The sequence below is a fragment of the Heterodontus francisci genome, chromosome 2 (assembly GCF_036365525.1).
Source record: "Heterodontus francisci isolate sHetFra1 chromosome 2, sHetFra1.hap1, whole genome shotgun sequence".
Lineage (NCBI taxonomy): Eukaryota > Metazoa > Chordata > Chondrichthyes > Heterodontiformes > Heterodontidae > Heterodontus > Heterodontus francisci.
The window spans coordinates 99454300-99481903 of NC_090372.1; the positions used below are offsets into that span (position 1 = coordinate 99454300).

At 45.0% G+C, this 27604-nt stretch overlaps 1 protein-coding gene across 17 annotated transcripts in view; it reads right to left on the minus strand.

Annotated features, from left to right (window-relative positions):
• The window catches only part of LOC137345926 (histone deacetylase 9-like), a 1063883-nt gene that overhangs the window by 799742 nt on the left and 236537 nt on the right, over positions 1-27604 (minus strand). For 13 of the 17 annotated variants that reach the window (XR_010968622.1, XR_010968626.1, XM_068009206.1 and 10 more), the window contains one exon: positions 19216-19359. The exons of 2 other annotated variants lie outside the window; for them this stretch is intronic. Coding sequence is in view for 12 of the 15 variants with exons in the window: in XM_068009206.1 (XP_067865307.1) it covers positions 19216-19359 (144 nt within the window). In the remaining 3 variants the exon portion in view is untranslated. Of the gene's footprint in view, positions 1-5282; positions 5382-19215; positions 19360-27604 lie in introns of those variants that run through there. 2 more of the 17 variants (XM_068009261.1, XM_068009229.1) reach the window with 2 other exon arrangements.

Genomic DNA, 27604 nt, shown 5'->3' on the forward strand with positions numbered 1-27604 from the left:
AAATGCATTGTGTTACGGCCAGGTGAGAAAGGGGTTCCCTCTCAGCCTTTGCCTGGTTCAACCATAACAGGGTTTAATTTTTAAAACATCGTGTTTTTAGCTCCCCCTCAGTGAATCCTTGTTCACTGCTATCCAATTGTAAGGCAAAGAAATCAACCAGACAGGTTTTCTTAGATTTAAACAAGAAAGATGGAAGTTTATTAACCTTAAATTCTAATTCGGTTAACGACTATGAATACACGACGCAACCACGCTAGCATGCATGCGCGAAAAACACGCACGCAGATAGAGACAGAAAAGTAGAAAGAATATCGGGGAAAATATTGAGGCAATAGCTGGGATTTATTTACAGTCCTTTGAGTTCAATGTAGAGTCTTTGATTGCCGGTAGGTCTTGCTGTTTCGTTGGGGCCAATGCATGCTTTAACACTTATTTCGATGTAGGAGTCTTTTCTCTCTTGAGGTTTAAGTGACTTTAGTGGATCCAGAGATTCATGAAAGAGAGAGAGAGCTAGCCAGGAGAGAGGCTCTCTTCTTCCAAGTTCAGTTGCCGTCTGACCCAAACTATGCTGTGAGCAGTTCAAACAAAACCTGGGCCAGCAGTTAGTTATGTGACTAGCTGTTTTAACAAGCTCCTGTGTTTGTGGATTCTCCATCTTAGCAGACACCCTGGAATGCTGGCTTTCTTACACATTCAATGTCTGGTGATCAAAATCCATTTGGGTTAATTGGATCAGGGAGCCATTCTATTGTCTCCAGGCACTGTCTCTTAGTATGCAAATGTTTTCCAGCCATGGCTGATCTCTTTAAACAAGTCATCTCTTCCTTCCAGCAACAGTTTAAAATTAATATTCATATGACGAAATTAATATGCCTCATTCTTGGCAGGTGGGGTCTTCATGATAGTTACAACATTGTCTAATAATTGTGAACCTAAATTAATTATTTCAGTCATGATTACTGATCCAAACTGTCAGCCTTTTTTTACATGGGAATAACTCTATAAATGTATGCCATCACACTCATCAACTGGCAAATAATAAGGGCTGAAATTTATACTCCAGTCGCCAAAATCAGCGGTGGGCGAAACAATGGTGGCCCACTCATGGAGGCCACACGTCGTGGAGCCGCCGCGTTATTTAGCGCGGCGTCTCATTTAAATAGCTGGGGCGGACCGCGCCCACCCACCCACCCCAATGACATGGAGGGAGCGGGCTGTCCGTCCCCGGCAATGATGTCAGTTGCCTGTGCACAGGTGCTGATGTCATTCTTAAAGGGCTTCCAGCCCTACCATTCAATTTAAATATTTAATGGAACATTTAATTAAAAAATTAAATACATTAATTCTGTCCCTCTCCAACCCCCCAATAACAAATACATTCATCACTTGCCCTCCCCCCCACCAAAAACACTTACCTTGTCCACCTGACCTTCCCACCCACAAAGTATATAAACTATAAATTATAATCCTTCCCACCATCCCCTACACCAATGGTATTACTTTGACCCCGCTACTCCCCACACTGAAAAACTTACCTCCTCCCCCCATCCCCACCAGTGTTACACCTTGGTTCCCCAGACGGGGATCCGAAGGCACAGGAGTGCCAGCCAGTGGCATGAATTTCACACCAGGACAGACAGCGGCAATGTAAAGGTAATTAATTCATTAATTTAAATTTATTTCAATATGTTAATGGCGGTCCCGTCGCGAAGCAGCAGAGGGGCCGCCACAAGGCCTCGCTGCCGCCGGCAATGTTGAGCCAGGCCCTCATGGCATCAGGGTGCATGGCGGACCTCTCCTGGAGGCATTTTCCGGCACCACCCCACCGTCCCCCAGTCATGACCCCCGACGTCAGAGAGTCTGTAAATTCTTCCCTAAGTCAACAAGTACTGACTCACCATCTACTGTAAAACTAACAAAAATGACATCAAGTCTTTATTGTTTTCATTTAGATTGTCAACAGGTTGAGTAAAATTCCAATATTCCTTGCGTAGTCCGTTTTTTACGTTTTCAGTTCATAGAGTGTGATACTAAGCAATCATGCTAATAAAGCATTGGGAATTCCATCCCACCTGTTTTAATTTATCACATTCACATAGCCATCATCATTTGATTTTTTTTTTTGGAATGGCAGTAGCTTATTACTATAATACTAATTCTGTACAACAAATAATAATTAAAAAGATTTGAATTAGTGACTGTCACTAGCAGCTTTATACCTCAAACCTATATTTAGGAGTTCCAAATTAAATATAGATCTCAGTTTTCTGAAATTTCTATTCACTACATCATATTTATATGAAATTTCTAAATGTTGAGAATGTGAGATAAGGATAGTTTGAAACTTAATGTATTGTTTTAGGTAAGGTTCTAGTGTGTTGGTCCTCAGTGTGAAGAGGTTAGTCGTTAATCTATTTGAATATATACAAGTGACCTTTCTTATACCACAGAATCACACTTGGGCATCAGATCTTGATGCACATCTTTTTAATGCAAAATGTTTCATCAACACTACACCAAATTGGCTTGAACTTCATATTCATAAAACTGCAACAACTGAACTGAACCTGGAATATACAAGTCAAAATGAGCAAACTCCTAAGAACAATAGCAATAAGAAGCAATTAAGCAACAGAATGATTTCATTTTTAAAAAATGTTACCAATCCTGAACTCACAAGTTGCACGAAACAATCAATCAAAACACTCCAAAGATTTTGTGAAGTTGCTTTGAATGACCATGAATAAAATAGACAATCACTTATGTAGAACCTTTTATAAAAATGGCAGGCTCCCTCTGTGTGGTAGGGATCCAACAGGTGACTCATCTCGCATCTTTAATGCAGTCTGAGCCAGGTGAGAGTAAGGTTCACAATTTGGTCAGTGCGATAAGCAGAAATTCTCTTACTATTTAGTATATAATTCATTTCACTTTTTTATTCATTCATGGGATACAGGCAGCGCTGGCATGTTTTCCCAAATATGCTACTTTACAATTTAAAAACAAAATTAAGCAGCATTGCTATCTATTTTCCCACTAAGGCAAGTTTTCCCCCACAAAAAGAACACCAGAAAAGATTGTAAAAACAAGACAAGGAAAAAAAAATTAAGAAGCGGACTTGGTCAGTTGTAAACAAAGTCAACCAGAAAAATAACTGGCTCCCGTCAAGAGTAGCATCAAGGAAACAAGTAGGTGCGGAGGGGCAGCTTGAATAGAAAAAGTAACTATACCTTAGGCTTTAAAAATATGTTTCTGCCCCGTTTGGCTTCGCTGAGAAGTTCTGACTGGGAGCACTTCTTCCACAGGCATCCTTGCCTTATAATTATTGTAGGTAGACCCCACAATTGGGAATCAAACTCAGAGAGGTCAATAACCATTTAGAGACCAACACAATGGCAAAGGAGGAATGATCGGGAACATATTTCTCTTTCTACCCTTGAGCCAGTCTAGACATTGCAACACAGAGCTGTTCTGGAATTTGGCAGTCCCCCTATCCATTTGACCTCATTCCTTGGGTTTGGGATGGAGTCGGAGCCAAGGCAAAGATGCGGATGGAAGTCCTGCCACACCTTGGCTGGATTTTATAAGCTCACCGCGATTCCAAGCATGGCGGCTCATTTAAATAGCTGTGGTGGGCTGCCCCCCACCCCCCCCCCGATCACATGGAGGGGGCAGGCTGTCCATCCCTGGCAATGGCATCAGCTGCCTGTGTGCAGGCGTGATGCCATTTTTAAAGGGTTGTCAGCCCTACCGGCATATTTAAATATTTAAAGAAAGATTAAATGAAATTAAATAAGAACATCTCTTTTGCTCCCTCCTAAACCCCCCCCCGCCCATAACGATTAAATTAATTATTTTCCCTTTGCCCCACCAAAACACTTAGCTTTACCATCTGACGTTCCCCCACAACTGCACAAACTTTAAACTTCAACCCTTCCCACCATTCGCTACACCCATGATGTTAATTTGACCCCGTCCCCCCACCCCCACCCTTCTGCACTGAGAAACTTACCTCCTCCCCACTCCCCACCAGTGTTGTGCCTCATTTCCCCGGACGGGGATCCAAAGGTGTGGGAGTGTCAGCCGCCAGACCAAAGATCACAGTGGGACATCAAAATTAATGGGAAGTACATGCAAATCTATTAATGTATTTTATTTGGATATGGTGATTGTGCTCCCGTCGCTGAGCAGCAAGGGTGGGGGTGGGCGGTGGCCACCATGGTGCCCCGCCGCTGCTGGGAGTATCGGGCCAGGCCCTGCTGGTGTCGAGGTCTGTGGCGGGCCTCATCCTGGGCCAACTTCAGGCCCCCATGACCACGGATCCCAACATCGAGGGCTCCTTAAAATGCACCCCTTGGTTCTGTTGCAAAGTGGAACTTACTGTCATTTCTAAGTTTTCATTTTTTATAGACTGTGAGCAGTCTCACAGGAAATCTATGATTCTATAATACATTGTATGTGTTCCTGGTTAACACTCCTGTCCTCATAAAACAGCATATCCTCTGCCTTGCCATCAGCAACACCAGAAAGCCACTTTTTTTTTAATTAGATAAATTATCTATTCTGGTTCATCTTTCCAATCTATAACTAAACTAATACTTTAGAGTCTGGCTCCAACAAAGAAGTTGTGGGATTTTTTTTTTTATCACAGTTCCTTCTCTGTCATAAGAAAATGAGTTTAAATGAGAGCCTGATGATGTTTGAAAAAAGGGCATTATACTCTGAAATAAAGACTTGTATTTATATAGTGCCTTTCACAATCACAGGATGTTCCAAAGCACTTTACAGCCAGTGAAGTACTTTTGAAATGTAGTCACTGTCGTAATGTATGACAGAAAGACTCTTCAGGTGTCCAGAATGACAAGTTCCTCCCCAGGAAACCAAAAGAACACTAAAAAGATGATATTTACAATACAGGCGAAAAAAGACAGATCTTAATTATGCAGAGGGATAGGATAGTCGTGAACAAAGAAAGCCAGAAACAAACTTCAGCCCTGTAAGGAGAAGGATCTAGGAAACAATTAGGTGGGGAGCAGGCAACTTGCATATAGGAAAAGTAACGATAGAAAAAATAAACATGTAACCTTTCTTTCACACTGGACAAAAATTTGCCACTGAGAATGAGCATGTGGCCCTTTCACTTTACTTCCTGCATATTTATTTTTTGAGGGCTGTATCTAGAAACAAAAGACAAATTTTTGGTGCCCATAGAGATTAAAAAAAGTATGCAGTATTATTATTTTTGAATTATTTAATGTGCACCAGGTAATGATTTAACTTACCCTGTTTCACATAGTAGTTCACAGTCACAAAAGAAGTCTTTACGATCACATTTAAAGGTCTCACCATTTAATAGAATGTATCCAGCCAATGTCTCTTATGGTAATTTTGTTTCTCTAATTTAAGATGGTGCTGAATTTGACGGAAGGTCATTTTCACACCTTTCAAATCTTTTCCATCGATCTCTGCCCCCTTTCTGCTCTCATTTCCTGACATGACTAACACCAGTGGACCATAGAAAAGCATATTAAGGTGTTCCACTTTATATAAAGTAAAGCTTGTCTTTAAACATATCACACACCCGCTGTCTCAACTGGCTGTGGGTCAGACTATCCCTAACTCAGCAAAAGAAATTGCAAGAGAATCTGTCTGACCTTCATCTACATTGGAATGATTATTTGCTCTAATTACGTGATTCACAGAAAAGTACTGCATCCAGTTCTGGGTCGGGGACCTGGAAGTGGCCATGGTGGGACGTTGGTCGTAATTTTCCCAGAGACGCCCAATTAAGAAGCTATATCTGGGACCCCTGTCCAATTAAGGACAGTAGGTGGACCATGGAAGTTGAAGGCCCAATAGGACAGCTTACTGTGGTGTCTGGCCATTAGCCCACATCAGGAGTGAAGGGCACTGCTGAGGCTGGCAAGAGACCACAAGGGCACTTCAAAATGGAGGCACACTTTGTAGCATTGAAAAAAATAAAAAATTGCAAAAGGCCACAGTTGTCAGGCCATCATTATGGAGAGGGAACCCCTCCACAGGATGGCTTGTGGCCACAGCTGAGTCCGGCGCATCCCAACAGATCCATGATGTGGTGATTGGGTGGCGAATCGATGGCTTTCCCGGCCTGCCACCCAGAGGCCGCCTGCAGTTGCCTGCTAGGCTCTAGTCTCAGCAGGGGGAACGTTCACCATTGGGAAGATCCCGGCGGCACCATCAATATTCTACCAATTGGTCCATTAAGGGGTCGAATTGGTCACTCATCGCTGCCGGGTGGATAGCATCTGCCACATTGATCCTGCCTCTGACAAGATCGCTTGGGGGGCGGGAACATGTCAGGTAGTCGACCTGACCCACTATTTTGCAATTTGCTCCTAGTACTGCCTCCTAACATGCTTCCACAAGATCGGGAAAATGCAGCCCAAAATGTCTGAGTGCATTATCATTCTTCCTTATCATAGAATAAGACTTCAAGTAAGGATTAGTCTCATATTTGAATCTATTGCAGTTAAGCAACTTTGGCCAACAAATGAGGTAAGAGGCAGCATCCAGTAAAAAAAAAGGCATAAATAAATCTAAGGTAAAGTGGAAATCCAGCAAACTGGGAGAGTAATTAAAAGTAACCAAGGAAATGAAGAAAGTAATAAGTAAAAGGGAATATGAAAAACAAACTTGCAAGACATATCAATGCTAACAATAGAAATGTATTTTATAAATATATTAAGAGTAGTAAAGGTAAATGCAAAAATGTGAGCCCATTAAAGATAGAGGCAGACAAGACTATAATGAACAATAAGGAAATAGCAGACTTGTTAAATTAATATTACATATCTTTGGCCTCCTTATCTCGAGAGACAATGGGTAAGCGCATGGAGGTGGTCAGTGGTGTGTGGAGCAGCGCCTGGAGTGGCTATAAAGGCCAATTCTAGAGTGACAGGCTCTTCCAAAGGTGCTGCAGAAAAATTTGTTTGTCGGGGCTGTTAAACAGTTTGCTCTCCCCTTGCGCCTCTGTCTTTTTTCCTGCCAACTACTAAGTCTCTTCGACTCGCCACACTTTAGCCCCGTCTTTATGGCTGCCCACCAGCTCTGGCGAACACTGGCAACTGACTCCCACGACTTGTGATCAATGTCACAGGATTTCATGTCGCGTTTGCAGACGTCTTTAAAGCGGAGACATGGACGGTCAGTGGGTCTGATACCAGTGGCGAGCTCGCTGGACAATGTGTCTTTGGGGATCCTGCCATCTTCCATGCGGCTCACATGGCCAAGCCATCTCAAGCGCCGCTGACTTAGTAGTGTGTATAAGCTGGGGATGTTGGCCGCCTCGAGGACTTCTGTGTTGGAGATACGGTCCTGTCACCTGATGCCAAGTATTCTCCAGAGGCAGCGAAGATGGAATGAATTGAGACGTCACTCATGGCTGACATACATTGTCCAGGCCTCGCTGCCATAGAGCAAGGTACTGAGGACACAGGCTTGATACACTCGGACTTTTGTGTTCCGTGTCAGTGCGCCATTTTCCCACACTCTCTTGGCCAGTCTGGACATAGCAGTGGAAGCCTTTCCCATGCGCTTGTTGATTTCTGCATCGAGAGACAGGTTACTGGTGATAGTTGAGCCTAGGTAGGTGAACTCTTGAACCACTTCCAGAGCGTGGTCGCCAATATTGATGGATGGAGCATTTCTGACGTCCTGCGCCATGATGTTTGTTTTCTTGAGGTTGATGGTTAGGCCAAATTCATTGCAGGCAGCCGCAAACCTGTCGATGAGACTCTGCAGGCACTCTTCAGTGTGAGATGTTAAAGCAGCATCGTCAGCAAAGAGGAGTTCCCTGATGAGGACTTTCCGTACTTTGGACTTCGCTCTTAGACGGGCAAGGTTGAACAACCTGCCCCCCGATCTTGTGTGGAGGAAAATTCCTTCTTCAGAGGACTTGAACGCATGTGAAAGCAGCAGGGAGAAGAAAATCCCAAAAAGTGTGGGTGCGAGAACACAGCCCTGTTTCACGCCACTCAGGATAGGAAAGGGCTCTGATGAGGAGCCACCATGTTGAATTGTGCCTTTCATGTTGTCATGGAATGAGGTGATGATACTTAGTAGCTTTGGTGGGCATCCAATCTTTTCTAGTAGTCTGAAGAGACCACGTCTGCTGACGAGGTCAAAGGCTTTGGTGAGATCAATGAAAGCAATGTAGAGGGCCATCTGTTGTTCACGGCATTTCTCCTGTATCTGACGAAGGGAGAACAGCATGTCAACGGTCGATCTCTCTGCACGAAAGCCACACTGTGCCTCAGGGTAGACACGCTCGGCCAGCTTCTGGAGCCTGTTTAGAGCGACTCGAGCATTACATAGTATTACATGGCACCTACAGCACAAAAACACACCATTTGACCCATGTCGGTGTTTATGTTCCACACGTCTCCTCCGGGGCCTCTTCGTCTAACTATATCAACATATCGTTTTATTTCCTGCTCCCTCATGTGCTTATCTAGCTTATCCTTGAATGCATCTATGCTATTTGCTTCAACTATAAGAGAAAAGAGTCCCATCCTGTTCAATCTTTCCTGATATGTGTAACCTCTTAGTTCTGGTATCATTCCAGAAAATATTTTTTGCATCTTCTCCATTGCTTCTATATCCTTTTTACAATATGGAGACCAGAACAGTACTGCATGTGTAGTCCAACCAAGGTTTTAAACAAGTTTAACATAACTTGTCTACTTTTCAGTTCTATCCCTTTAGAGATAAACCCCAATGCTTTGTTTGAATGTTTACAGCCTTACTAACCTGCTACTTGTAGTGCTCTGTGCATCTGTACTCTAAAATCCCTCTGCTCCTCTACCCTATTTATAGATTTATTTTCCAAGGACTATTTGGCCTCCCTATTCTTCCTACCAAATTATTTATGCAAATTGTGAATGGCAGTGGTCCAAGCAGCAATCTTTATGGAACACCACTTCCAACATTTTACCAGTCTGCGGGCTGCCTTTTACAATGGCAGTCTGCCCGCACGGACCACAAGTCTTAGCCGCAGCGTTATTCAGCGCAGCGGCTCAATTACATGGCCGGGGCAGACCACCCACCCCGAAGACACGGAGTGGGCAGGCAGTCTGCCCCTGGCAATGGCATCAGCAGCCTTTGCGCAGACACTGATGCCATTTTTAAAGGACTTCGAGCCCTTCCATTTATTTCAATATTTAAAGAAACAGGTTTCAAAAATGTTAAAAACATTTAAGTTGCCCCTCTCCCACCCACTCCCCAATAACCATGCAATGCATTACTTGCCCTCTTCTCCCAAAAAACACTTTCCCTGCCCACCTGACCTACCCCCTCAAGTACATAAACTTAAACACTAACCCTTCCCATCATCTCCTAAACCAATGAGATCAGTTTGATGCTGCTCCCCTCCCTCCAGCACTGAAAAACGTACCTGCACCCCTCCCCACCAGTGTTACGCCTCGGTTCCGCGGACGGGAATCTGAAGGCGCTGGAGTGCCGGCCACCAGCACCAATATTGCAGCAGGACAGAAGGCAGAGATGAGGAGGTAATTAATTCCTTTAGTTAAACCTATTTATATATGTAAATTTTGGTCCCATCGACGAGTGGCGGGGGGGGGGGGCCGCCACGAGGCTTCACCGCTACCGGAAATATTGGGCTGGGCAATCCTGGCGTTAAGGCCCGTGGTGGCCCTCTGCCAGAGGCATTTTCTGCACTCCCCCACCCCCACCATGACCCCTGACGTCATGAGTGGGGGTGGGGAGCTGTAAAATTCAGCCCTGCATAATTACCTTTAACCCCAACTTTCTGCTTTCTGATTTGTAGCCAGATTGCTATCAACTCTGCTACTTGTCTCCTGACTCCATGGGCTCCACGGCAGCACCCTTTAAACTCAATGGGGTGCTCGCATTTAGCTGACACCGAGCAGCCCCCGCGATATTTCACATGGGGGCTCATTTAAATAGTGGGGGCAGAGCGCCCACCCCCGATGACACGTGGGGGCAGCCGCCACATCCCTGGCAATGGTGTCTGGCGCCATCGCACAGGCGCCAGCACCATTTTTAAAAGGCTTTAAGCCCTTACAATTAATTTTAATTTTTAAAGGCCGAACATAATTGATTTTTATTAAATACAAAAATAAGTGATGGAGGCCCATCCCCAACTCCCCCAATGGTCATTTCATTGCCCGAAATGACCCTCAATTGATTTTTCAAATACCCGAACTTTTGCCCCCAACTTACAATCTTTTGCCCTTTAACACCTTCCCACTCTCCCCACATTCAATAAAAATTGATTTCCCCACTCCTTCACCATTCCCGCCCTGCAATTTTTATTAATCCCTCCTCCCCACAAGGTTCTCGCCTCGGAACTCCATGTGAAGGCCAAACGGAGGCCGTAAAATAGCATGGGACGGCAGGTTATTGATATTGAATATATTTATTGGCAATCTGCATATGGAGATGAAGGGCCCATCGCCAGGCGTGCCGGGGTGTGGGGAGCCACACGGAGGTCCCCCCACCGCTGGTAATATGCGGCGGGCCCTTATCAACATCGTGGGCCTCTCCCCACAGTATTTTACCAGCCTCTGCGCTGCGACCCGTGGCGTCAAGGGGCTGGTAAAATTCAGCCCCATATGTTCTGACATTATTTATGAGTCTATTTTATGGTATCTCACTGAAGGCCTTTTGGAAATCTAAATATTTTGTGTCTAACGCATTGCCCTGATCTACCCTTTTAGTTACTGCTATAAAGAATTCAATAAAGTTGGTCAAGCATCGTCTTCCTTTTTGAAATCCATGCTGACTACTCTTTATTATATCTTCAGTTTCTAGATGTTTTCTATTACATCTTTGAGGAAGGATTCCCTTATTTTTCCGATGACTGACATTAAACTAATGGGCCGGATTTTACCAAGCCCTCGATGTGGAGCTCCGTGGCAGTGGGGGCCAGAAGATGTGGCTGGCAGCGGTCCGCCATGGAAACTGACGCTGGGAGGGCCCGGCCCAATCCTCCCAGTGGCGGCAAGGCTCCATGGCAGCCCCCACCGTTGGGCAATGGGACCTGGATTTCAATATGCAAATTAATAACATACATAAATTTAAATGAACTTACCTTTAATCTTCTGGGCCGGCGGTGATCTTCGGCGTGGTAGCCGGCACTCACACGCCTTCAATTCCCCATCCGAGGAAAGCCAGCGTGACACTGGTTGTGGGGGGAGGAGTTAACATTTTCTGTGCGGGAGGGGGCTATGGGGTCAAATAAGCTTAACGGGTGTAGGGGATGTCGGAAACTTTAAACTTTGTGCAGTCGGTGAGGGGGAAGGTCAGATATAAAAAGTAATTATTTTGGGGGGAAGGGTAAGTAGTTAATGCAATTGTTATTGGGGGGTTGGAAAGGGGCGTTAGAAATTTATTGAATAAATTTGGGGGGGTGGTGTATCTTTAAAAATTCAAATTGACCGGCAGGGCTGGCTCCCCTTTAAAAATGGCGCCAGCGCCTGTATACAGGCAGCTGACACCATTGCTGGGGTTGGACAGCTCACCCTCCGCACAGCCCCCTCAAGACTGGTGCATGCAAGCTGCCATTTTTTGAGCTCGCTGCCAAAATTGGCAGCAGGCTCTTAAAATCAAGCCCAATTTGTCTATAGTTCCCTGGAAATGTTCTTACCTCTATTTTTATTTCATGGTAGAGGAAGAGGCCAAAATATGTCAGGGAAGGAACATATTTGGACATAATATAGCTATAAAAAGGTAAAGGAGGAAGAATAGGACTTAAGATAAATAAATCTTGAGAATCTGATGTTTTCCACCCCAGGGTATTAAAAGAAATAGGTGAGGAAATTGCAAATGAGTTAATCATAATTTTCCAAAGCTCTCTAAGTTCCTGAATTGTGCCGTCATGAACACGTGCTATGCTGAATGATTACTTTTTTATCCATCGGCTGGCATCCTAGCACAGACCTTTTCTTTTGTACTTCTTCCCCCCTCCCCCATTTCACTTGCTTAAAACCTATTACATTTCTAACTTTTGCCAGTTCTGATGAAAGGTCATGACCTGAAACCTAGAAATCCATTTCAGTTTAGCGTCCTCCACAGGGGATCATGGATCTGTGTTAACAGGGCAAACAACTGTGTATCTTCTTAACAAATCAGATTGAAGAATTCTTAATGAGCAGTGGAGAGTCTAAGCCAGTAAGTGTAAATTGGAATAATTCATTCAATGCCAAATCATATACAGAGACTAAAAAAAAAGAGAGGGAAAGAAAGATAGCATTAAGAGAGCGATATAAAAGAAATATTTTTTAAATCTGCAACAGTAATTAACATCTGAAGAAATGAGACTCTACACTTGTATAAAAGTTAATTTTCAGTGCCTGCAAGATTATTTGGCAGTAACTTATACTTACCACAGTGTTAAAATCTATCTATACTAGAATGAACAAGCTCTAATTGTTTTCTGGTGAACTTAGTGGGGGCCCAGAGGGTAAGTGCAGCAAATTCACGCATTCCATAGGCTGGATTTTAGGAGCCCGCCTCTGATTTCGACGGTGAGCTCAAAAAATAGCAGTCTGCCCATGCGGGCTGTACACCAAAGAGCCACGGTGGCTCATTTGAATAGCCAGGGCAGCCCACACCCCCCATTCTTGTGAAGGGCGCGGCTGTCCAACCCCGGAAATGGCATCAGCTGCCTATGCACAGGTGCTGGCGCCATTTTTAAACAGCAGCAAGCCCTGTCGCCCAATTTAAATTTTTTAACTTCGAGCGCCCCTTTCCAACCCTTCCAATAACAATTACGATAACTATTTGCCCTTTCCCCCAAAAACACTTAACTTTTACATCTGACCTTTCCCCCGAAACTGCACAAAGTTTAAGATTCAACCCTTCCCACCATGCCCTACACCCAATATGTATATTTGGCCCCATTCCCCCGACCACGCACTGAAAGACTTACCTCCTCACCTCTCCTCACCAGTGTGGCGCTGCGTTTCCCTGGACAGGGACCTGAAGGTGTGGGAGTGCCGGCCGCCGCACCAAAGATCACAGCGGGCCCTCAAGATTGCAGGTAAGTCTATGTAAATTTATTTGTTTTATTCATATGAATATGTAAATTGTGGTTCTGTTGCCCAGCAGTGGGGGGTGGCGGGGGGTAGCCACCACGGAGCCTCGCTGCTGTTGGGAGGATCAGGCTGGGCCCTCCTGTCATGGAGGTCTGTGGCAGGCCTTATCTGGAGCCAGCTTCAGGCCCACCCCATCACGGAACCCGACGCCTGGGGAGAACAAAATCTAGCCCCATGTGTTTTAATGTGAGTCTTTGGGTATGATACTGGTGTAGCAAAGCTTCTGGAATAGAAGGGTAACTCAGACAGCAACCTTCTGAATTCCATGTTTATCTGTGCATGTGCAGTTGCTGTAAGTTGCTGTCTGATTTGCAGCTTAAATAACTGTGAGCGCTAATAGTTATAAAGCAAAATGCTGCATAATAATGTTTAGTAACCGGCAACAGTTGTATTGGAGAAGAGTATCTTTTAGATGAGGAAAGGGTGAGTCTATCATTAGGACACAGAGAACTCATTCAGAAAGAAAGTGAAGCTTTGACTGTAGCTTTGTACAACTTGCAAGAATCGAACTAAAAAGCATAAGCCTTTATTATGAAAATGTATATGCTATCGTCAGTATAATATTAGATAATCATATGTGGGTAGAATGTACCCAATGAACTACGGAATATACAAAGCATGCGACTATTATGTCTATAGAAGATAAAAGCCAACAGAATTAACTATTAATCAAGCTATTAATAACCACTAGTTCTCAAGCTATACCATAGGAACCTTTAGATTCAACCCATACTCAGTTCAGATATCCAACCAATTTTGACAAACTACATAAAGTGTCACACTGCTCATGCTATGTCAATTTGCTTCCAATGCACAAGAACCTACAATATTTTCATAGAGTTAGAGAGTCACTACGGCACCAAAGGAGGCCATTCAGCCCATCGTGTCCATGTTGGCTCTCTTGAGAGCACTCCAATCAGCCTCATTCCCCAGCTCTTTCCCCATAGCACTACAAGTTTATTTCCCTCAAGTGCCTATTCAATTTCCTTTTGAAATCATTGATCATCTCCACTTCCATCAAGTTCCGAGAAGGCAGCGAGTTCCAGGTCATTAACACTTGCTGTATAAAAAAAATTCTTCCTTACATCTCTCTGTATCTCTTGCCTAAAACCTTAAATCTGTGTCCCTTAGTCCTTGTACCATTAGCTAATGAGAACAGCTTTTCTTTGCCTACCTTATCTAAACCTGTCATAATCTTGCACACCTCTATCAGATCTCTCCTCAATTTCCTTTGGTCCAAGGAGAACAACCCAGTTTCTCCAGCCTAATCTTGTAGCTAAATTCCCTCATCCTCCTGGTAAATCTTCTCTGCACCCTCTCAAGGACCATCACAGCCTTCCAAAAGTGTGGTGGCCACAACTGTATGAAATACTCTAGCTGGGGCCTAACCAGGTCTTTATAAAGGTTCAGTATGCACAACACAATTCAGAGCCTATCACCAAAATGTTTTATATTGGAAAATAAGGACAATATATTACATTAAAAGAGACATAACTAAGCAATATGGATGCAAGTTTCAAAGCCACAATATCTCACCTTCAACCATGCCATCTTTAAATGAGTTCAAGGAAAATATGAATGTTTGTCAATTTTAAGCATCGTAAAATAGCAAAATAATAGCAACTTCATTTTTTTGAAGTTCTGTAAGTTTGATTGCAGACAAATTTAGACATTGCACAATATTACAACGAGACCCAGTCTTCAAGTGCAGTAATCTACACAGTAATAGCATTAATGATATCTAAACTCATAATGAAGAGCTGGAACCTGTCACAGCCACTAAGCGCATTGCACTGTTGAACTACAAGAAAGCCCCCAGCGATTTAACATCCGCAGCACTTAAAGCAGCCAGAAGCACTGCACAAAGAACAGCCAGGCGCTGCGCAAACGACTACTGGCAACACCTATGCAGTCATATTCAGCTGGCCTCAGACACCGGAAACATCAGAGGAATGTATGATGGCATGAAGAGAGCTCTTGGGCCAACCATCAAGAAGATCGCTCCCATCAAATCTAAATCAGGGGACATAATCACTGACCAACACAAACAAATGGACCGCTGGGTTGAGCACTACCTAGAACTGTACTCCAGGGAGAATGCTGTCACTGAGACTGCCCTCAATGCAGCCCAGCCTCTACCAGTAATGGATGAGCTGGACATACAGCCAACCAAATCGGAACTCAGTGATGCCATTGATTCTCTAGCCAGTGGAAAAGCCCCTGGGAAGGACAGCATTACCCCTGAAATAATCAAGAGTGCCAAGCCTGCTATACTCTCAGCACTACATGAACTGCTTTGCCCGTGCTGGGACGAGGGAGCAGTACCACAGGACATGCACGATGCCAATATCATCACCCTCTATAAAAACACAGGTGACCGCGGTGACTGCAACAACTACCGTGGAATCTCCCTGCTCAGCATAGTGGGGAAAGTCTTTGCTCGAGTCGCGCTGAACAGGCTCCAGAAGCTGGCCGAGCGCGTCTACCCTGAGGCACAGTGTGGCTTTCGTGCAGAGAGATCGACCGTTGACATGCTGTTCTCCCTTCGTCAGATACAGGAGAAATGCCGTGAACAACAGATGCCCCTCTACATTGCTTTCATTGATCTCACCAAAGCCTTTGACCTCGTCAGCAGACGTGGTCTCTTCAGACTACTAGAAAAGATCGGATGTCCACCAAAGCTACTAAGTATCATCACCTCATTCCATGACAATATGAAAGGCACAATTCAACATGGTGGCTCCTCATCAGAGCCCTTTACTATCCTGAGTGGCGTGAAACAGGGCTGTGTTCTCGCACCCACACTTTTTGGGATTTTCTTCTCCCTGCTGCTTTCACATGCGTTCAAGTCCTCTGAAGAAGGAATTTTCCTCCACACAAGATCAGGGGGTAAGTTGTTCAACCTTGCCCATCTAAGAGCGAAGTCCAAAGTACGGAAAGTCCTCATCAGGGAACTCCTCTTTGCTGACGATGCTGCTTTAACATCTCACACTGAAGAGTGCCTGCAGAGTCTCATCGACAGGTTTGCGGCTGCCTGCAATGAATTTGGCCTAACCATCAGCCTCAAAAAAACGAATATCATGGGGCAGGGCGTCAGAAATGCTCCATCCATCAATATTGGTGACCACGCTCTGGAAGTGGTTCAAGAGTTCACCTACCTAGGCTCAACTATCACCAGTAACCTGTCTCTCGATGCAGAAATCAACAAGCGCATGGGTAAGGCTTCCACTGCTATGTCCAGACTGGCCAAGAGAGTGTGGGAAAATGGCGCACTGACACGGAACACAAAAGTCCGAGTGTATCAGGCCTGTGTCCTCAGTACCTTGCTCTATGGCAGCGAGGCCTGGACAACGTATGCCAGCCAAGAGCGATGTCTCAATTCATTCTATCTTCGCTGCCTCTGGAGAATACTTGGCATCAGGTGGCAGGACTGTATGTCCAACACAGAAGTCCTTGAGGCAGCCAACATCCCCAGCTTGTACACACTACTGAGTCAGCGGCGCTTGAGATGGCTTGGCCATGTGAGCCGCATGGAAGATGGCAGGATCCCCAAAGACACATTGTACAGCGAGCTCGCCACTGGTATCAGACCCACCGGCCGTCCACGTCTCCGCTTTAAAGACGTCTGCAAACGCGACATGAAATCCTGTGACATTGATCACAAGTCGTGGGAGTCAGTTGCCAGCGTTCGCCAGAGCTGGCGGGCAGCCGTAAAGGCGGGGCTAAAGTGTGGCGAGTCGAAGAGACTTAGTAGTTGGCAGGAAAAAAGACAGAGGCGCAAGGGGAGAGCCAACTGTGTAACAGCCTCGACAAACAAATTTCTCTGCAGCACCTGTGGCAGAGCCTGTCACTCTAGAATTGGCCTTTATAGCCACTCCAGGCGCTGCTTCACAAACCACTGACCACCTCCAGGCGCGTATCCATTGTCTCTCAAGATAAGGAGTCCCAAAAGAAAGAAAGATATCTAATAAATTAAATCAAGTTCCCTCATGGATAATTACAGAATCCCCAAGCAGATCTTCTATGGCGAACTATCTCAGGGCAAACAACATCAAGGTGGTCAGTACAAGTGATATAAGGACACCCTAAAAAAGAGCCTTATAAACCTCTGCATTGCAGACCACCTCTCACTGCAGCCAACCGGCCCACATGGAGGCAAGCACTGAAATCTGGTTCAGCATGTTTCAAGGACCATCTATGTCAAACTCACAACATCCAATATGCTCAGGAAGGCCAGAGGTGGTGCAGCAGCAGAAGTTTCCCCAAGCACCAACAACAATATGAACTGCCAGTTCTATGGACATCCACGCCAATCCCGCATTGGACTCTTCAGTCATGAGAGCACCCACAGAAGATGATAAAATAATTTACAACTTGGACATACTCAAACAATGAAGTTTGTTATGTGTGTTAAGTGCGGTCTGTCCCCCTCACGGAAAAATTGCCCTGCATTTCAAGACCTGTGCAAGGCGTGCAGTGCAAAAGGGCACTGGGCCCGCCTATGCAGGAATCCAAAGACGCAGCCAGAAGTCACGGCAGGACACAGGCAAACAGACAACTTGGCGACAGCAGCAAGGCAAGCGCCAGAGACCTGTATAAACGCAAGCCGATATATGAAGTCCATAGCAAAACGGACCTGAGACAAGACTCAGAGAGAAGTAATTCTCAGCGAGAAGACGAACAAGCATTCCACGTTGTGAACCTGACATATCTTGTCGATGAAGTCAAACAAATGGAAGTTTTCACCACTGTCAACATCATGTGCCCAAAGAAAGCTGGAAAACATACATTCAAGGTCAAGATTGACACCGGAGCCAGTGCAAATATCCTACCAGTCCAAGTCCTGAAGGATATATACCGGAGTCATTGGAAATCAATGATATAACTGACAACTGCCAAGTTATCTGCATACAATGGGTCACCCATCCCTTGCAGTGGCACATTAACACTGCAATGCAGTTATGGAAAGTCGGCATGCAAACCACAAACGTTCTACCTGGTAGACACGAACAGATCACCAATGGCAGGACTACCAGCATGCAGAGACCTCAATATCATAACTATCCATGAGAGCATTGCCAAGGGGAAAGCTCCAAGGACCAGAACCCTTTCGCAGACTCTGACTAGCATCACACGGTGCAGTCTGGAAACCCAGCAACAGCACAAATATACCGCGCCTTCACTTCTGCTATCTAGAGAACCACCAGCACCACTATGAGCCAGAATAAACAGGGATCTCCATCAGACCAAGTACTCTTCCCCTAACAAGTCCTTGACCTTCAGCCCCAAGTCTTCAGACGTGGAGGATGAGGAGAGGCGAAGGACATGCAATGTCCTGAGGAGGAAGAGGAGGAATGAGTTGAAGCATTGTCTGTTGGCTCTTTGAAATGAGGTGATGGAACTTTCCAAGAATGACTAGACCACAAAAGTGATCATCTTGAGAAAAGCAACAGAGTATGTTAGCAGGCTGAAGGCAGAGCAACAGAAACTGAATGCGGAGAGAGAGAAACTTCAGAAAGAACAGCAACAGATGAGATGCAAGTTCCCCGCGCACACCGAGACGATATATGGACTTTTGAGTAAATGTTCTAATCTATATGCAGTGTAAATAATTTTGATGTGATCTAATGTTATGCGTTTTTACTTTTAGCATATGAGACTTATCTTTGGAAAGAAAGGGGATGTTGTGTGAGTGCCTTTAAGAGTGATGTCCCTTTAAAATCTTAGTATGCTAATGAGCAAAGTACCAGGTCACAGTCATGTGACTCAGAGCCAGTGTCACTCTGCTACTGCAAAATTTCGAGGCAAGTCGTATAAACAGGTAGCTCTGCACTGTATAATGGTTTAGCTGTTTAATAGACCTGTTTGAGATCTTCAATCAACTCCACACATCTCATTTATGTTGCATCAGACAACATAAAAAGCTTCTCATTACAGAAAACATGTCCATTCTTACAAACTTGTATTCTTTCATTTACATATGGCTCATGCCACAGGAGGCACTGATCAGAAATAATAAGACTCTGTGTAAAATATTGTAAACATGTCCTGATTCCCATTAATCACACTGATCTTCGCTGATCTCTATATATCCACTTACCATGTTCCTGCCGTTGATGCCAAGGCAGGTTGGTTGTAAATGGATCAAAGCTTCTGCTTAGACTGGTGAACCTCCTTGCATGTGCAAACTGCTTCTTGATGGGTACTTCTTCATTGTAGTCAGTTCTTTTTCTCTCTAGAATAACTTTAAGGCAAAATAAGAAAACCACTGAACACAAGAACAGGAAAGCTCTATATGCTACTTCAACAGTTGCACTTCTCTACCTGCAAACCCTCAGCTAAATATAGCTAAAAGTGTTCTTCAGCCAGCAGCTAATGTCTCTTTTTAATTAATATGATAGAAGCTATTCACTGTATTTGCATTAATAGACTCAAAATAGATTCAGAGACATTAGGGATGAAATTGGTCTTGGAGGGAGCACAATGGAATGGAAAGGAAAATCGGGCAGGCTTTAAAAAAGGTTTGATTATTCACTGGCACCCATGTTGCACTACCACCCAAGACCAATTTAACTCCATTAGCACAGAATGAATGAGGTCACACATGAGGTTACAAATGTAAAATACCCTTTTACTAATTCTGCTGTATCATAGAGTTTTAGAAATTGATGAAAATAATTCTTTTGTATATCCTCCATAAAATTATAAAATTCATTAAATGCATAACAAGTTAAATTTACATTTTTTCCTGTGAAAATGGCATACCACGTGCCAGGCTAATCACAACCCAGGAATTAATCCACGTGATTTGAGATTATTTAAGTACCTTGGTATGAGAGCTGTTTCAAAAATCAAGATGCTCCACAAAATTAAAACTAAGTTTTCCGAAATGTTGTTCAGATGCATTGGCCTTTATTTTAGTAAGAAGAGCAGGCCAAATTATTAAGGGAGTTCTTGGCTTCACAAACCTGAAACAAGTCCTCCCTAATTTTGCAGGGTCCCATTGCAATGAAAAGGAACCTTTTTGCCAGTCTTGGTTCCCAAACGTCAAAGCACTGATTTTAACTTGACCAGCAGAGTTGAATAGGTGGCATGGACCAGACACCCATTTAAAACTTGGTCCAGTTTTATTCCGGTTTGAAGTCAATAGGAAGTAAAATTGGGCAGGGTGTAAAGTGAGCATTCTATCTGATCTCATCCCATTTCTGCAAGGTGGGTTAGGTTAAAATCAGCGCTTATGCATTCCTGTAACACTGCTTGAATGTGTTTGTCTTAGAAAATGTTTCATTCAACATTCTGATTGTTATAAAGCTTTCTTTATTTGCACCAAAGCAAAAAAAACTGTGATTAAAACAAATAGTACCCAAGTTCAATATTTTCAATCCTAGAGATTACCAGTTTTATTGGATTTTCAGAAAGCATTTATTAGGTGCTACACATGAGGCTGTTACACTAGATTGGAGCTCATGAGACTGGGGATAAAATATTAGCATGGATTGAGATTGGTTAATGGACAAAAAACAAAGACTAGGAATAAACAGGTCATTTTTGCGATGGCAAGTGTGTAAAAATGGGGTACTACAAGGATCGGTGCTTGGGCCTCAGCTATTTACAATCTATATCAATGACTTAGATGAGGTGTAATATAACCAAGTTTGCTGACGGTACAAAGCTAGATTGGAAAGTAAGCTGTGAGAAGGGCACAAAGAGGCTGCAAAGGGATTTAAACAGTTAAGCGATTGGGCAAGAAAGTGGCAGATGGAATATAATGGGGGGAAATGTGAAAATATCCACCTGGGTAGAAAGAATGGAAAAGCAGAATATTTTTTAATGATGAGACACCAGTAAATGTTGGTATGCAGAGGGATTTGAGGGTCTGCGTACACGAATCACAGAAAGTTAACATGCAGGTACAGCAAACAATTTTGAAGGCAAATATTATGTTAGCCTTTATTGCAGAGAACTTGAAGTACAAGAGTAAGGAAGTCTTACTGCAATTATATAGGACTTTGGTGAGACCATGCCTGGAATATTGTGTACAATTTTGGTCTCCATACCTAAGGAAGGATCTACTTGCCTTGGCGGTGGTGCAAAGGTTCACTAGTTTGATTCCTGGGATGTGAGGGATGTTCTATGAGAAGAAGTTAAGTAGAATTGGCCTATATTCCCTGGAGTTTAAAAGAATAAAAGATGAAACATACAAAACTCTTAGAGGACTTGACAGAGTAGATGCTAACAGGCTGTTTCTCCCAGCTGGAAAGTCCAGAACTAGGGGTCATAGTTTCAAGATAAGGGGTTGACCATTTAGGACTGAGATAAGGAGAAATTTCTTCAGAGAGTTGTGAATCTTTGGAATTCCTTATTCCAGAGGGCAGTGGATGCTCAGTTGATAAGTAACTACAAGATTGAGGTCGATAGATTTTTGGGCACTTAGAGAATCTAGCGATATGGGGGTAGGCCAGGAAAGTGACGTTGATATAGACGTTCAGCCATGATCTCATTGAATTGTGCAACAGCCTTGAGGAGCTGTATGGCCTACTCCTGCTCCTATTTCTTATGATCTTATGCATCAGTGTACAGATACTGAGCACATTTCTCTGACATGCCTTTAACCACGACTTTAACAAAAATATTAACTCATTTATTTTAAATAACAATGCCCTATATTAACAGAACATACTTTATTCCCGACCCGAACATTCCCCCCCAACCTTCTCACATTTGCCCTTCAACCCCTTCCCACATACCCAGCCAATAAAAATCCCCTTCTGCCCTAAAACTTTTACTCCTCCCCCTTCCCAGCAGTTTCTCGCCTCGGAACGCCATACGGCGTTCCGATGGCGTGCAAGTTGCGATTGGCAGCCTTAAAATCGGCATGGGACGGCCAACGCCAGCAGGTAAGTTCATTTGCATCTTATTTATGTTCATTTTAATATTTAGATGAAGGTCCTGCCGCCAAGTGGCGCTCCGAGGGCCCCCTGCAGCCAGTAATATGCAGCGGGCCCTACTCGACATCGGGGGTCAAAACGGGCCTCTCCTCGCAGAATTTTACAGGCCCCCCTGCTGCGACTCACAGCATTGAGGGGCTGGTAAAATTCAGCCCATAGTGTTAAAACTCAAGCAGGCAGAATGAACATGAAATGCTCAAGATCCAAATTCTGTCCTGTTTGTCATATGCGTAGTGGTATGACACCAGCTGAATAATATCTCTGTTCCATCTATTTTTAACTTAAGCAGTGAGCTTGACATTCACACATCATGTCAGCGATCCCCTGTTAGCTTTGCACCACTCTGTTCCATTAGACTGCTGTATAAAATATAAACAAATTAATTTGAAAATTCTTAGATATTTAACTTGGATACTCTGTACAAATATAGCCTTCCATGGGATTGAGGAAATTGCTTCGTCATTATCCTGGTTTTCAGAAAGACCTCAGGACTTTGTTGCTTACTGGTTATGATAACAAGTCTGGGCTGCACTATATTGACATTTACGAGCCAACTTGTCAAGGATATATACAGTATTATTTTCCAATTTTCCAACAAATATGCAGACATTTAATTGCAATCTCATTTTTTTGTCACCATTTTTTGTAAATAGGCTGCTTCTGTACATATATAATATGGGGTCAAAATTAGTATGGGTCGGTATCCACCTCTGTGACATAAAATGGACACAAAACAGCTCAATCTGCTCAGGCATTGATCCCACTTGTATCACCCATTTTGAAACAGACATAAGACCACTTGAATAAGTTAATTAGCGGCTTAATGCCTGTTGAGGACCCCTTGTAGAAATCAGTTCCCAATGAGTGGGGTGAGCATTGGGCTCATGATAGTTCAGCAGCCCCCATGATTGCCAACTATGTATAAGAATGGATAATCTTTAAAAAAAAACCTTCCAGTGGAGTAGAAGAAGCAGAAATGTTCCGCTGACTCCAAAGGTATTGCAATTGCACACCACCTTCCCCTCCCTCTCCATCTCCCCCTCTGCCAAACCACCTCCCGAGACTTATCTGAAAACCGCTTCCGGCATGCTAGGGAACCCTAAATTAGATTCCCCCATCAAACCAGCTCACTTTGAGTAGGCACTTGAGACTATGGCCGGAATTTTATATTGGGCGGGAGGCCCCACCCATTGGCCCCGCCCATCGGCCAATATGTCGGGGCGAGCCCGCCTTTGCCGGCCTGGGGAGCCACGCCGGGATTTTTGCTCCCCAGGCCCTTAATTGCCCTTGGGAAGGTGTTCCACCTCTCTGAGACTAGAAGTCCCGCCTAATGGAGCTGCCGGCCAATCAGCAGGCTGGCAGCTCTCAGTCCCAGCAGCACTACCAGGAGCAGTGGTCACTGCTACGACGACACCCAGCCAATGGCTGCAAGAGAGACGACTGCCCCTGAAAGAAGGTACGTTTTTGGGGCCTTGCCGCAGACAATCAGCGGGGCCCCAGTGAGGCAAGTGGGGTCAGTCAAGGGAGTGTTGTGCAGTGGAAGCAGTTGGGCTGTGGGGGGGGGGGGGGGGCCCTCTGTGTTCTGGGGGCTTTTGCCACCCGGTGGCCACTGGTAAAATACCAGCGGCGGCAGGAGGAGGCCCTTAAGTGGCAGTTAATTAGCCACTTAAGGGCCTTGATTGGCCTGGGGCAGACAGGCCATTTCTCGCCACCACTGGCTCGTGTAAAATTGCAGCGGGGTGGGAAGGCATCAGGAACAGCACCCCCCGCCTCCCACTCAATTTTACGGCCCCCCTGCCACCAACCCCCTCCTGTTGGGGGCTGTAAAATTCCGACCTATGTATTTTTTCAATCCTGTGTCATAGCATGCTAGCCACATAACTTTAAAAATAAAATAATATTTTACAAAAAAACTGACAGATAGCAGCCATCACAGATATCCACCAAGCTCAGCAGGACACACAATCCCACCAGACCCAGATGACTCTAGGCTACCTCTCAGATTCCTATACCTCCAGAAGCCTATCACTCTTATCTTAACAAGCCTGATCTGGTCAATGCTGGTAAAGGGGATAAAGCAATATGGGAACAGAGTAGGTAAATTTGGTCAGAACCATTTGCTTATATGGAGGATAAACACAAACATGGACTAGTTAGGCTGAATTGTGTGTTTCCATGGTGCTATGTTTATATACATCTAAGGCCTCGGGTCCATGTGTTCCTTCTATTTACTTAAGAATGTAACGAGCAAAGTATTCAAATTATAAGTTGACAAAATCAGAACCATGGATTTATTTATGTTACTGCAGTGAATAAGTTAAAAAAAATGCATTTATTTATGTATTTGATTATTTTTTTATATTTTTATCTGCAAGCAGTGCAGCAGGAGATCCACTAATAATAATAGCACAGCTGGCTGTGAGTTCAAGGCAATAATGCAATTTCAGGGCTCTAATAAACCATTCATACTTTTCTCTCACAGTGTGTAACATCTGGTGCTGGATTTTCAATCCCCGCTGAGGGCAGGGACAGCAGCGAGCGCAATTTGAAGACCGCGTTATCGGAGGTCGATACTGGGTCCCACCACCTCCGGAACACGATCCTATTTTTAAATAAGAGGGTACGGATTGGGCACCCATGTCTAATTAATTGACTGTTGAGCTCATTAAAGAGCTCATTAACAGACTTGTCAGGAGCAGGCAGCTATTTTTAAATGCTGGAAACGGGGAAAACGCCATGGGGGGCAACACGGCAGGGTAGTGAGGAAGTGAACATTGTGGAGCAAGATGAGGGCAATAGAAATGACTGTTTAATTTAAAGCAGAGACAGCAAGTGAAGCTTAACTGCCTCATATGTCTCAGTGTGGATATTGTTGCAGAGTTAAATGTTATATTGGAGATTGACATGAAGCCAGATAGGGAAGTGAGCCCGCTGGCATCACTCTGGCAGCTAGGCTTGACACAGGAATGGCTGGTGAGTATTAAAGGCCCAGCTGACAGCGGTGTCAGATGGGAAAAGGTGACTCTGACTTTGGACAGAGCAGTCTGGATGAGCTGTGGCAGATGGAACCTCATGGACATTAGGAGGCCAGAGCAGCCCAGTGGGGGGCTGCAAGGGGAGGAAGGTGCTACTCAAGACATCGATTGCACATCCCAAGAGTCAGTTACCTGTAAATGACAGAGCACCTGTGCCGTAGGAGACATGTGCCTATCCAGGCAGATGGTCTCGATCCTGTGTGCTCTGATCCACAATAACCTGAGGCCTCACAGCCCCCATGGCAGTCTCCTACCTGCAACTGTCAAGGAGTCAGGTGCTCTGAACGTCAATGCGACCAGGTTCTTCCAGGCATCAGCTGTGGACCTGGGTGGCATCTCACAATCAACATCAGGAAGGTCACAGATGCCCTTTTCAGGAGGCAGGGGACTAAACCCACTTTGACACAGATGGGCGTTCGCTGGCGTAGAGGGCATTGGGTTTTGACACCATCGATGCATTCGTTCAGGTGCAGGGCATCATCGATTGTACCCATGTGGCCACTCAGCGACTGGCCAGTGAGATCCAGCAACAGGAAGGGCTTCCACTCTCTCAACGTCCAAATGGTCTGCGACCACAACAAGAGCTTCCTCCATGTGTGCACTCACACAGGAATGACAGCTGCCATGACTCCTTCATCCTCCGCCAGTCCAGGCTGCCTTGGTCCTTCACTCCATCCCCCAAAGTGTGCGGATGAATCCAAGGGGAGAAGAGAAATCTCTTGAAGAGATGGCTACTGACCCCTCTATGGGTGCCCCAGACATGGGCACAGAAGAGAAACAACCAATTCCACCTGCTCAGCAGGCCAACCATTGAGCAGGCCATCGAGTTTCTGAAGATGCGATTCCAGTGCCTGGATCGGTCGGGTGGCACCCTCCATTACCCTCCTGCAAGGGTCTCTGTCATTGTGGTGGTCTGTCATGCTCTCCATAACATGACCCTCCGGAGAGGTGTGGACCATGAGGACAGTGAGTCCTTGGAAGGAGACAGCTTATCAGGGAAGGAGCAGGAGGCAAGAGAGGAGAAGGAAGAGGGGACAGATGCGGAATAACAGTAAACAGTGAGGCGCCCCTGCTGCACGATGAGGTGGCCTCCTCCTGTCACCTTCTGGGAAAAGAACCTCCCTCTTCTCCTTCACATTCTTCAGCATCAGATCCAGGTGGGCATCATGAAGCGAGGTCTACCCTGCCCCTACTGCCAGGCCTCCAGCTCCCTGTGACATCTCACTTCCCTCTGGTGCTGTGGAAGACAGATCTCTCCCTCAGGACAACCAACAGCCTTAGTGGTGGCAGCCGTTGAAATCTACATGAGACCCAGACTTGATCTGACCCACTGCCATTTTCAATCCCACTGGCTCGAAGAGGACAGGAAACCCATCTCTATATCAGGGGCGGCACAGTGGCGCAGTGGTTAGCACTGCAGCCTCACAGCTCCAGGGACCCGGGTTCGATTCCAGGTACTGCCTGTGTGGAGTTTGCAAGTTCTCCCTGTGTCTGCTTGGGTTTTCTCCGGGTGCTCCGGTTTCCTCCCACAAGCCAAAAGACTTGCAGGTTGATAGGTAAATTGGCCATTATAAATTGTCACTAGTGTAGGTAGGTGGTAGGGAAATATAGGGACAGGTGGGGATGTTTGGTAGGAATATGGGATTAGTGTAGGATTAGTATAAATGGGTGGTTGATGTTCGGCACAGACTCGGTGGGTCGAAGGGCCTGTCTCAGTGCTGTATCTCTAATCTAATCTAATCATAATCTAAATCATTCAAAGGTTTTCCCACTTGAAAATTGCAATCTGAAACAGCTTTCCAGAGGTGGCAGGTTTCAGGCCAAAAACCAGACCAGGCTCCTGTTTCCTGCCACCACTTTGAAAATACGGCTGCTAATGTCATCTAATTGAGTTGTTGTCTTGTAACTCCGATCAATTATCCTGTAAATGCACAATGATAGATAATGGCAAGAAATTAGTGGAATTTCATTACATTTTCATGCTGGTGCTGTCGCATCATCATTTGCTTATCTCATCAATTTTCATAATTTCTAACAACTGTATTGTACTCTTCTTTGGCCTCCTTATCTCGAGAGACAATGGGTAAGCGCCTGGAGGTGGTCAGTGGTGTGTGGAGCAGTGCCTGGAGTGGCTATAAAGGCCAATTCTAGAGTGACAGGCTCTTCCACAAGTGCTGCAGAAAAATTTGATTGTCGGGGCTGTTACACAGTTGGCTCTCCCCTTGCGCCTCTGTCTTTTTTCCTGCCAACTGCTAAGCCTCTTCGACTCGCCACACTTTAGCCCCGCCTTTATGGCTATCCACCAGCTCTGGCGAACGCTGGCAACTGACTCCCACGACTTGTGATCAATGTCACAGGATTTCATGTCGCGTTTGCAGACGTCTTTAAAGCAGAGGCATGGACGGCTGATGGGTCTGATACCAGTGGCGAGCTCGCTGTACAATGTGTCTTTGGGGATCCTGCCATCTTCCATGCAGCTCACATGGCCAAGCCATCTCAAGCGCCG